The 12,249-nt window shown below is 33.4% G+C and overlaps 2 protein-coding genes and 1 pseudogene across 21 annotated transcripts; 1 reads left to right on the forward strand and 2 right to left on the reverse strand.

Annotated features, from left to right (window-relative positions):
* Positions 1–667: 667 nt before the first annotated feature.
* LOC118037484 (uncharacterized) lies at positions 668–3,368 on the reverse strand. Its single transcript, XM_035043477.1, has 6 exons — positions 2,948–3,368; positions 2,433–2,626; positions 2,263–2,351; positions 1,927–2,091; positions 1,454–1,818; positions 668–795 (listed from the first exon to the last, which is right to left on the reverse strand). Exons 1-6 carry the CDS (start codon positions 3,366–3,368, stop codon positions 668–670), a joined length of 1,362 nt encoding a protein of 453 aa, XP_034899368.1.
* Positions 3,369–6,980: 3,612 nt separating this feature from the next.
* On the forward strand, positions 6,981–11,323 carry LOC118037572 (uncharacterized). Of its 20 annotated transcripts, none has more exons than XM_073405346.1 (5): positions 6,981–9,235; positions 9,406–9,576; positions 9,666–10,250; positions 10,421–10,538; positions 10,648–11,323. In XM_073405346.1, the coding sequence occupies exon 1, from the start codon at positions 7,149–7,151 to the stop codon at positions 9,231–9,233; it is 2,085 nt and encodes a 694-aa protein (XP_073261447.1). In that variant the 5' UTR covers positions 6,981–7,148; the 3' UTR covers positions 9,234–9,235; positions 9,406–9,576; positions 9,666–10,250; positions 10,421–10,538; positions 10,648–11,323. The 20 variants fall into 20 exon arrangements, with proteins under 20 accessions (XP_073261447.1, XP_073261448.1, XP_073261452.1 ...); XM_073405347.1 differs by having other exon boundaries at positions 10,752–11,323; XM_073405351.1 differs by having other exon boundaries at positions 10,873–11,323.
* LOC118037575 (uncharacterized) lies at positions 10,330–11,204 on the reverse strand (annotated as a pseudogene).
* Positions 11,324–12,249: the final 926 nt, after the last annotated feature.

Raw genomic sequence — 12,249 nt, forward strand, 5'->3', positions numbered from 1 at the left:
AAAATAAAACTAGAAAACACCATAACACTAAAACAAGTTCAAAAAAATATCAAAAGATGTTTAAACATGAATGAGCAGGCCACATGAACTCCACCTTGAGTTTTTAATTAGCCATTCCTTTTCCAAGCTTGCTGACTATGCGCTGATGTTTTTTCTCTTTTTTTCCTTCCTTCTTTCCCTTTCATTCTTTTTCTTTGTAAAGCTTGTTAAAACTTCTATGTTAGGCTTTTGAACCTTTATAATATGGTTCATTAATAGAATATTTCCCCATGTTTTTCCTCTTTTTTTCTTTTCTGATTTCCAGGGGTATTTATAGAATAGTTTTGAAACCCGACCCGGTCATTGAATCAAGTGATCGGGTCACGGGTCAGATGGGTTGACCCGGGTTAACCCAAAAAAACTATATATATAAAAAAAAACACATAACTAATTACAATGCAACACTTACATAAGCCAAATATAAATTATAAACCAACAACATAAATTTAATTCAATAAACCAACAACATAAACCAAATATAAATTATAAAATTTTTAAAACAAAACATCCAACCACATAAATTCTAAAATATTTAAAACAAAACATCCAACAACATAAATTCCAACAACATAAATTCTAAAATATTTAAAACAACAACACATTCACTTATGTTGAATTAACACATTCACTAATGATTAGGTTCTTCTGTCTCTATGAAAGAAAAATTTGGATCAAATGTCGATGGAATGGAGCCAATCTCGTCAACACCTAATAAATCATCAGCATGCTCCTTTGAAACTTCATCGTCACAATCATCTTCAATATCATTAACATTTATGACATCTACATTTCAAACACAATTAAGAAATAAATATTATGTGTTAAACAAAACTTTATTTTAAATAATATTTATCATTAAATAATTAATCATTAATTACCATCATCTAAGGTTTCTTGTAAGGTCATAGTTGATAGAGCTTGGTGAAAACTTTATACTTCTTCCGTTATCAAGATTGATGGGTCATCTTCGACCACCCAATTTTCAATGTTAAAAATTGTCTCAACATTAATTGGATCATAATTTCGTCCTTTCCAATAATTTCTACATATTAAAAGTGAAGGTAAACACAATATAAGTATTAATAATGCTACTAAACAAGATAAAATAATATTTAAGGAATTAGAGAAAAGAAAAATACTTTTGTTTCAATCTTAGATTGCAGTGGACGTAAACAAGGTCATTAAGCCTTTGGTGCTCCAATCTATTTCTCTTCTTGGAATGAATATGTTCAAACATACTCCAATTTCTCTCATATCCCGAAGAACTACAAGTTTGACTTAACACTCGTATAGCCAATTGTTGTAGATTTGGAGCGCTGGTTTCATATGTCATCCACCATTCATCTATACAAAAAAATAATAAGTAAAAGTGTAAGACTGTCAAATAATATTTTTAAATATAAAAATTATATACCTGGAGGCATAAGGGTGCGATTAGTTTTTGCAGACACTCGGCCAAAGTCATGTTCAGCATTCCTAAAAAACTTCATCTCACTTGTAATCTTACTTTGCAATGGTAGATTTCCATGTGCATACTTCTCAAGAACATCTAGAAGTGCAGAAATGGTGCCCATATGTTTATCCATTATATTTCCATCATATTGAAATCGAGGATTCAACCAAAATGCAGCTGCATAAAGATTTCTATAAAATTGTCCATCCCACCGATTATTGATAATGTCTATGAAAGGTTTCACTCTAGGCTTTTTCTTTTGAAATCTCCTCATCATTTCTTCTTTTGCATGATGAATAACATCATACAAATATCCCATCGAAGGTCTATCATCACCATCAACCAATCATAGAACTTGAACTAAAGGTTCACTCATTCGCACAATTATTGCACATTCTTCCCAAAACAAAGAGTCTAGCACACTCTCAACAAACTTTTTTCCTTTGATATCTTTAGCATAAACAGATGAGACCCATTCCCTAGATGTCACCATAGCTCTCAACTGATCTTTATGAGCTAAAATGCTTTGCAATGCAATGAAATTGGTGGCAAAACGAGTAGGAGTTGGACGAAGTATTTCTTTTCCTCCAGTGAACTTCCTCATCAAATACAATGGATAACAATGATTATAAATATAATTTGTGATACCAGAAGCATGCTCAACAACACAACAAACTGATTGCAATTTACCGATATCCTGGAGTATGAGGTTGATGCAATGAGCAACACAAGGAGACCAAAATATTGAAGGAAATTCTTCCATCAATAACCTGCCAGCAGCAACATAATTTGCAGCATTATCAATCACCATATGCACAATGTTTTCTACCCCAACATACAAAAGAACCTGTCTAAACAACTGATACAGCAATCTAGCAGTCTTTGAGACATCTGATACATCTACCGTTTAAAAAAAAAATGTTCCTTTAGGACAATATACTAAGAAGTTAATTAAAGTCCTCCTCTTCTGATCTGTCAATCCATCAGCCATTAATGTGCAACCAGTCTTCTTCCAAATCTCCCGATAACTCTCAACATAAATCTTCACTTCATCAACCGCTTTTGCCAAGTAATAACCACGGATAGCATGCAAGTTTGGTCCTTTATAACCAGGACCCATGGCTGTTACAACATCTATGGCATGCTGATAATACACAGAGTTAACAATATTAAATGGCACACATGCATCAAACATCCACTTCGCTAAAGCAAGATCACACCGTTCAACTGCTTCTTTCCTTTGCTAACAATTCTGAAGAGACTTTTGAGCACCAGGAGTTGTTCTCGGCATGAAATATGTCCCCAATGTTGCAGATTTATTCTGCTTTCCATAGCTTGTAGTTGATTGTTTTAGAGTACCGATGCTTTGAATCTTTTTCTTTTTTGCAACCTTCGATGGTAACAAATGTTTTTTAGTATTGACATCCTCACCATCCTCCTCCTCATCATCATCACCATCATTATCTTCTAATTGCCTAATCATCATCTCTTCATGCTCCCTTTGTTGTGCATTAAAGGGATTGAAATCTGCTTGCATTTCTCTAATTCTTTTTTTCGTTTCAACATTTCCTTTAAGGTTCAAAAGCATTTGATGTTGAACATCAGGAGGACATTTGCGACATTGTTCAACTTCTCCTTTAGCTCCAAGTAAATGTTGCTTAAATCGATTAATACCACCACCCGCAAATACTTTAGCACAATATAAACAAACTAATTTAGTTTTTTTACATCCAACACTAAGTTCAGGAGCTTCTCTACAATGACCCCATGCTAAATCTGTTCTTCCTCTACTACCACTTGACATGGAAATTGAAGGTTGAGATGATTGGGCTGTTGAAGGATCACTACTTGGAGTACTACCATCATGTGAAGACATTTTCAAACCTGACATAATTTAAGTCACCACCTTTCAAAAAAAAAAAGGAAAAAAAAGGGAATGTAACAGTTGAGTTGCTAGGCATTGAAAAGGAAAATATTTTTTCAGTGTATTTTTTTAAATCATATATCTGATTCTCTTCTTCACATAATATTTTTTTTCCTTTGGCTTTTGATTTATTGATGAAGTGCTGCTTGTTGAGCATGCAAGAAAGAAATATGATGATGCTTATCATAGAAAATTCTGTCATCAAACTACCATGATGATCTCAAAAACATGCACTGTCATCAAATCACCATCTTTCGACTGAGATTGCACAATTTACCAGAAAAACTCTGTGATTTGATTTATGTATGCCTAAGGTATCTAATGCCTAGATTTCATTTACATGGCTAGGTGTTTTGTAAAGAAGGCAGAAAGAAAAACTATACAATCTTACCTCACTCAAAAGGAAATAAACGGGACAGGTTTTTTGCTCTTCATTTACAAAGAACAATTGTATATCACCAGGTTTTTTTTTTCTCATTTTCAGTTCATTTCTAATCCTACATTTCTGCATCAATTCTAACATTTCTAATCCGATAGCATTCTAACATTTCTGCATCAATTCTAACATTTCTAATCCGAGAGCATTCTAACATTTCTGCATCAATTCTAATAGTCATTTGTTCCTTCTAATTGCCAATAATTCTCAATTCTCAGCTCAACAATCCGAGAGTGAATAATTAAAAACAGAGAGTTCATCAAACAAATGAACGAACAATAAGTCCATTGGCAGCATCAAACAAATGAACGAACAATGAATCGGCAGAGAGTTCATCAAACAAAATCATGGTAACAGTTCATCATGCAAACAAAAAACACAGATGAATAGAATTGATGCAGAAATCGAGCTATAGAAACAGACACTATAGAAGAAAATACAGACACTGTAGCAGCAATCGGGTTGGAGAAACATACCTGAGGGCTGAGGTTTCTTCTTCAGCGAAATTGATGGCAGCGAGTGAAAGAAGTATGAGCTTGAATCGGGTTGAAACTTGAAACTGAAATTGATGCCAGAACCCAGAAATGATAAAACTGCCAAGAATAAACAAAATAGAGAGTGAAAGAAGGAGATTCAAACCTTCTGCTTTGTTCTTTTTCTGTTTCGTTCTTCTTCTGCTTCGTTCTTCTTCTGCTCCGTTCAATTCGGGTGAGACATATTAGGTTAAGTGCTTCATTCTTCTTCTGTTCAGCCGCTTCAACTTTTTAGGATTTGAGATGTCATTAAACAGCGTCGTTTAATGATAGGGAAAATAAAAAAAAATTGACCGGGTTGACCGGGTTTGACCGGACCAATTCCCAAGCAAGTTTTGGCCTCCACCCGAACCGGTTCCGTGCCCGGGTCGACCCGCTAGGCTGGTCCGGGTCTTAATACTATGATTTATAGGATTTTTCTAGGTTTTTTGATGGATTCCCTTAGGGATTGATCAAATCTTAACCTTTTGATCAAAGTGAGAGGGTTCTGGACAAAAGCTAACAACTAGAAGCTTTTGTACTAGACTGGTTTTGCAATGGTAGTTTTGGTTTTAGGTGTACTTGATGGTTTTGCTAGACTTAAAAGGAAATGAGTTATTTCAAGCCTTTTGATCTTAAGAGGAAGGTTTTAAAGCCATTGATAATAACCTTTTGAGAAGCTTTAATTGTGAACACACGAAAAACAATGGGTGGTTTCTTGAAAAATGGGTGTCACAATCAAGATTGATTGGGTTGAACACTTTCGAGGATTTGTTGGAGAAACTTTAATGTAAACATCCTCGAAAATTACCTGAAGTTGGTAAAGGAGGTACACACTTTTTGTTTGTATCCAACCTTACACACTTTGAAGGTTTGTAGCTTGATATTTATTTGTTCAAAGGTGTAAATTCGAGCAACCCAAAATCTAAATACAAGGAAGCTGATTAAGGATAAAATGTTGGAGACTTGTGTGGAAGAATTGAAGTGTAAACATCCAGTTTCATGGCCATGAGGTTGTAAATAGGGTGTTTCTAAAAATATTCCCAAGTAGTAGGCATTATATTATATTATTCTAGGGTTAAATGAGTAGTTTTATTGTAAAAAGTTACAAATCTATCCCATATAATTTGTAAGAGATAATTGTATCATGATAAAAAGACCACCTCACCTCCAAAACCTAGTTGAAAGAGTTTTTTTGTTCAAGGCATTTTGTAATTATACTATTATAATGAATAGTAATCCAAGTCTCAATAAAAAGTAACTTTTCTAAAACAATTAGGTTTTTTAATCGTTAAAGAAAATGGTACATGTTCAACATAAATGATGAGGTTGAGTTTTTAGTCTTTTGTCCAAAAGCTAACCTTAATCTATTTGATAACCAAAATTTAAAATTTAGTTGTGGAATTTGTAATATATCTAAAATCTCAAAACCTAGAAAAGCTAGTTGTCAAATGTTTTTTTTAATATATTTTTCAACTCTAATTTCAATAACTCATTTAAGCAAACACATGTTCTTTAACCATTATCAGAGGTACCATCATAGTTAATCTAACCTACACCTCAAAACATTCATAATTTTTTTTTTAGCTGATAACTAGTTCGTATATCCAACACAAACCAAATTTTTTTTAAAATAATATATATAAAAAATCCAAGTCTTAGAGAATTCTTTAACATTATTATTAAACTTAAAAATACAATTATTTTGAGAAAAAAAATCATTAAAATAAAATTTTCTATTAATGTATCTCTTGCTTATTTTAACAAATATAATATTTTCAACTTGGATCATTTTTTTTTTTTTATTTTTTTTTAAAGATTGTTAAAACGAGTTAATAAAAAAATATAAAGATAATATATTCATATTTTATGTGTGATTGAAAGTAAAAAAAAAAAAACAAATTCTAAATGTGATGGAGCATACATTTATTTATAGTTATTAGACGTGGTCTAAAGCCTAGGTCATGGGTTAGCTAGTTCAACTCATATCTATTTTAAAATAATATTGATTTGGACAAAAAAATAAATAAATAAAAAATCTAAATTGTTTTGCATAAATTTTTTTAAAAATCTTGGAGTTGAATGAAACAGGTCTCACAAGGATAATCCAAGTCAACTTACCTGATTCATAACTTAAGACTTGCTCTCTATTGATCTGAAGTTGGGTTTAAAATTAGATTCAAAACTAACTGAATTTTATAATAACTCATGCATTAAATGCATATAACCAAACAAGGAAATCAAAGACTTGAGGCTTACTCAGGTGATTGGCAAGAGTAGACCTCATCTTTTATCTAGGCTTATGTTGATGCCCACCCTAAAGGTTTGTTTATCTTAGAGTCCATTCGTTTTTATATTTTAAAAACATTTTTGAAAAATTTTAAATTTTTTTTTTATTTTTCTTTTTATTTCAATATTTTTTTAGTATTTTTACATCATTTTGATGTAATGATATAAAAAAATAAATTTAAATAAATAAAAAAAATATTTTAAAAAATAATCTTTATTATACTTATTAAACGGGCTCTTAGTGTATTAATACATATGGGCTTATGTGGAGGGATAGAAACCCAAAGATGACTCCATTAGGTATAGTCGTGATTAAGCCGTCCAACCTCGAGGCCGAAACCGAAGCCGAAGCCATACAGACCTTGAAATGTTGTTTTTGCTGTATAATATTTTTGAAACCGTTCTTAAAGCCACAACCTAGAATCCTCCAACCACAGCAGCATGTCATAAGAAAATGACACAGGAACCCCAAAAATTACCCTCACTACAACTGCCATGGTCGAGCTCCCCAAACCTCTCTCAGCAAGACAACTCTTCAAGCTCCTCAAAGCCGAAAAAAGCCCAAAATCAGCACTCGCCTTGTTCGACTCAGCGAGCCGCCAACCAGGTTACACTCACTCGCCACACATTTTTCTCCTCATTCTCCGTCGACTCTCTGATCCAAAACTCGTGGTCCACGTGACTCGAATAGTTGAACTCATCAAAACCCAGAAATGTAAATGCACCGAAGATGTTGTTTTAACAGTATTGAAAGCTTATGCAAAAAGCAAGATGCCAAACGAAGCCTTGGATTGCTTCCAAAAAATGGAAGAGATTTTTGGGTGCAAGCCTGGAATAAGATCTTACAATGCTTTGTTAAATGCTTTCATTGAAGCAAATCTGTTAGACAAAGCAGAGTCTTTTCTTGCTTATTTTGAAACAGTGGGCATCTTGCCTAATTTGGAAACATATAATATTTTGATCAAGATTTCTGTTAAGAAGAGACAATTTGTCGAGGCAAAAGGGTTGTTGGATTGGATGTGGAGTAAGGACTTAAAGCCTGATATGTATAGCTATGGTACTGTGATTAATGGGATGGTGAAAAGTGGGGATTTGGTAAGTGCACTTGAGGTGTTTGATGAAATGTTTGAAAGAGGTTTAGTTCCTGATGTGATGTGTTATAATATAATGATTGATGGGTTTTTTAAGAGAGGGGATTATGTTCAGGGGAAAGAGATTTGGGAAAGGTTAGTTAAAGGGTCTTGTGTTTATCCAAATGTGGTTACTTATAATGTTATGATTAATGGGTTGTGTAAAATGGGGAGGTTTGATGAGAGTTTAAAAATGTGGGAGAGAATGAAGAAGAATGAGTGTGAAATGAATTTGTTTACGTATAGCAGTTTGATATGTGGGTTATGCGATGTGGGAAATGTTGATGGAGCTGTGGAGGTTTATAAAGAAATGGTCAAGAGAAGTGTGGTGGTTGATGTTGTTACTTATAATGCATTGCTTAATGGGTTTTGCCGTGCAGGGAAGATTAAGGAGAGTTTTGAATTGTGGGTTATGATGGGGAAGGAGAATTGTCAAAATGTTGTTAGTTATAACATATTTATCAGAGGATTGTTTGAAAATAGCAAGGTTGAAGAAGCTATTTCTGTTTGGGAACTCTTGCGTAGGAGGGGGAGTGGAGCTGATTCTACAACTTATGGAGTTTTGATTCACGGGTTGTGTAAGAATGGGCATTTGAATAAGGCTTTGAAAATATTGAAAGAGGCAAAAGATGGAGGAGATAAGCTGGACGCGTTTGCATATTCTTCGATAGTCGATGGCTTAAGCAAACAAGGGAGAGTAGATGAAGCATTGGGTATAGTGCTTCAGATGGATAAGTATGGCTGTGAGTTGAGTCCTCATGTTTGCAATCCATTGATTAATGGTTTTGTCCGAGCTTCCAAACTTGAGGAGGCAATATGTTTTTTCAGAGAAATGGAATCCAAAGGTTGTTCTCCTACTGTTGTCTCCTTTAACACTCTTATAAATGGTCTGTGCAAGGCAGAGAGATTTAGCGATGCATATTCTTTTGTAAAGGAAATGCTAGAAAAAGATTGGAAGCCAGACATGATCACTTATAGCTTATTGATGGATGGCCTCTGTCAAGGCAAAAAGATTGATATGGCCCTCAACCTGTGGCGTCAAGTACTTGTCAAGGGTTTGGAGCCTGATGTAACCATGCACAACATTTTGATGCACGGACTTTGCTCTGCAGGCAAAATTGAAGATGCTTTGCTGCTTTATTCAAATATGAAGCAGTCAAACTGTCTTCCCAATCTTGTTACGCATAACACACTCATGGATGGGCTTTATAAAGCCAGAGAGTGCGAGATGGCATCAGTGATTTGGGCTTGCATGTTCAAGAATGGGTTTCAACCGGATATAATCTCCTACAATATTACACTCAAAGGGCTTTGTTCTTGTGGTAGAATATCAGATGGCATGGCGCTCTTCGATGATGCCTTGAAACACGGAATACTCCCAACCTCCATTACATGGTATATACTTGTCAGAGCCGTTTTAAAGTGGGGGCCTCTTGATTCATTGTCCTGAAAGTAAGAATTCTTTTCTGTATTTTTATTTACGTAGGAGTAGTTCTTATGCTCATACATTTGATCAATAAGACAGGAAAATAAGTTATCTTATCATACACCTTTCTACTTCTACTAGAGATTAAACGATTTGCCATTTTGAACTGAAAAGATTTTCCTGCACTGCCTTTCAGCTACCAATCTCATGACTAGTTTCGAGTGATGCTAAGATTCGTACATTTCCCTGATTCAGGAGGTAAAAGTTATTCTGCATCCATTTCAAAGGAATTGCTGTCTGTGCTCTGGGAATTTTTATGGATAGAAGTGAGCAATTGTGTCCATACTGGTATGAGGTTTTCCAGAAGGTCACGAGCAACTACACTTTGCTTACTTTTATTGATAGTGGAACTTCCTTTCAAACGTTGTTTTCTTAATATTATGGAAAAACTTGCAGATGTTGTGGTATATTTGCTTATGACAAAACCTGGACACTACCTGCAAGGCAAACAGTGAGTATCCACAATCCATATCGCCAATTTAGCCCTTCAACAACCAGTTTTTGCTTCATCATTTTATTTCAGGGCCCATAAATCTTCTCTTCCATTATTTGGTACACCTTTTCGGAATCTTCCACTAGAAAACCCTTATGGAGGAGTAATGATCGGCTTCAAGCTTCTTGACAATATAGTACCAAGTATGTGATCTTTTTCCTCGACCTTTGAATTCTTGGGCTTTTTTTCTCTGGTTTGCTCAGCTGTTCAGTGGCAAACCATCCCGCATCCTATTGTATATATGTGAACAGCAATCTCACGAAAGTGCTTAGCCAGAAAAAAATCTTTACAACAAAAATGATGATAAACATTTCTCAGAAAATAGTCATAACAACGTGAGAACTATGGTTTGATAACAGTTAATAGGATAGTTGGCAAAGCATCAGGCATGGTAACCCAGTTACCTCGATCTTGGTGATGCAGTAATATCAGCAAGATCAGATGCAGATGATGCAAAATAAAGTAGCTTGATGTATCAAATCCAAGTTGTAAGTTTTCACTTGGGGTTATTTTATCATGCTATATTCATTCAAAATGGTATGTCTAAGATTTTATACTATAAATTCATTATACCGAGGGAAAAGGAGAGCTTTGCTTTTCTTTGTCTGTCTGTTCTTTTTCTACTCTTTCTATGTCTAATGTTAATCTCTGCTCATAGCTCAACTGATTGATCAAACCTGCTAAAATTGCTCCAAGAAATACAACTTTTCTCCAATCAGGTGAAGAAGAGATGGAGGAATTGGCAATCGCAATGCCTAGACGCCCATTAAAGCTAGGTAAATGATTTTCCTTGTTCTTAACCCTGCTTTTGCTTTAATCATATCTTTAATCTTCTGTGCTTCCTTCCTTGGCTTTTGCTTTATCAACTGGTGCTTTCTGGCCCAGGTTCTTGAAGAACATCCCCTCATACCGGTCCTTCTCCATTTGACCTTCAATATCTGCTACCTTATTATCATTTTTCTCAATTTCCACTCTCTTCAATTCTGCAGATTCCTCAAAAGCTTGCATCTCTATCTCTATGTTTGCCAATATCTGCTAAGCAAAAATAATGAATAAGAAGCAGGTTATCAACAGAACTGCTGAGCAAAACCATTTTGTTATTTCCTTTAGCCTATCATGATTTTCATCTGGAATGGAGGAGTTGAACAGACCCTAGCATCAGCATTGGCTTCTTCAGCAAATTAAGTCAGATAAGCTGATCTCTCGTCCACGTAGTCAGTGAGACGGACCTTTTGAGCTTGAAGCATGGAAATCCTGGCAAGCAGCTCTTGTTTAGTGTCCCCTTCAGGTGGGGAAGCCTCAGAGTTGGAATCATTGGAATTGCAAATGCACAGGATGGAGTTCTTTGTAATGGATGGCTTTCTAGTGTCCAGACAGAGGTAGAGAGAGAGAGAGAGAGAGAGAGAGAGAGAGTAGGAGAGGAGAGGGACGTTATATGGCATTTGTTCATTTTGGGCCTTTCGTTGGGTACATTATCCTATATCTTTTAGTGTAATACTATTCTTACTGGCCCGAGTAGGAATAATTTGTTAATTTTTAATATAAAAGTTAATTTTTAAAATTCTAGTTATTATGATTTTTTTAATCAAGAAATAGAAAGATAATATTTACACAATAAAATAAATTTATGAATATGAATTTAAAATTTTTAAAAGAGTTATTAACACTAATAAAATATTAAAATGTTTACATTGATCTTTCTAATAAAAGAAAGAGATACATGTGAATACAAATATTTTCTCTAAAATTTTTTTTATGTTTTTATTTTTTTCTTTTATAAGTTAATTTTTCTCACTAAAAATAAATGAATTTTTTTTTTTATAAATGCATCATGAAAATACAATTTATTTATTTAATATATAAGAGAGAATTTAAAACATGAAAAAAAAAAAGATTACTAATTCAAATTTGAATATAAAATTAATTAAAAGTAAAACTAAGTGGGACTTTCCAATCTGACCATGCTTTATGCACTTGTTTGATTCCTCTCTTTTCATTTAAAATAAATTAATGATACTTCAATATTTGATTTTGTCGTAAAAAATGAGCCCAAACAACATTTTTCATTGTGGGTGTGTATCACCTAATGTATGATTATACAAAACAATATTTACATATTCAAATTTTCTATATTAATTCTTGATGATTAATATACAAGTTTTATATAGTATTTGAGATTATGAAAATTATTATTTTTTAAAATATTTTTTAAATTAAAAATATATTAAACTAATTTTTTTATTTTTAAAATTTATCCTTAACATAATATATTAAAACGATTTAAAACCATCATTTTTTTTTTTAATTTGAGTAGAAAAAACCTTTCAAGAATTTTCAAAAGCATTTTTTAATCTTTTTTTTAAAAAAAAACTCTTAAAGTCCATAAAGAAACTCTTTCTTCATTTAGATCTTTTGACATGAATAAATTTACATCAAATATTTTTTCAAAATTAAAAAAATAAAAGGTAACGTGAGAAAATGTATGCA

This window comes from Populus alba, chromosome 16 (assembly GCF_005239225.2).
Source record: "Populus alba chromosome 16, ASM523922v2, whole genome shotgun sequence".
NCBI classification, from domain to species: Eukaryota; Viridiplantae; Streptophyta; class Magnoliopsida; order Malpighiales; family Salicaceae; genus Populus; species Populus alba.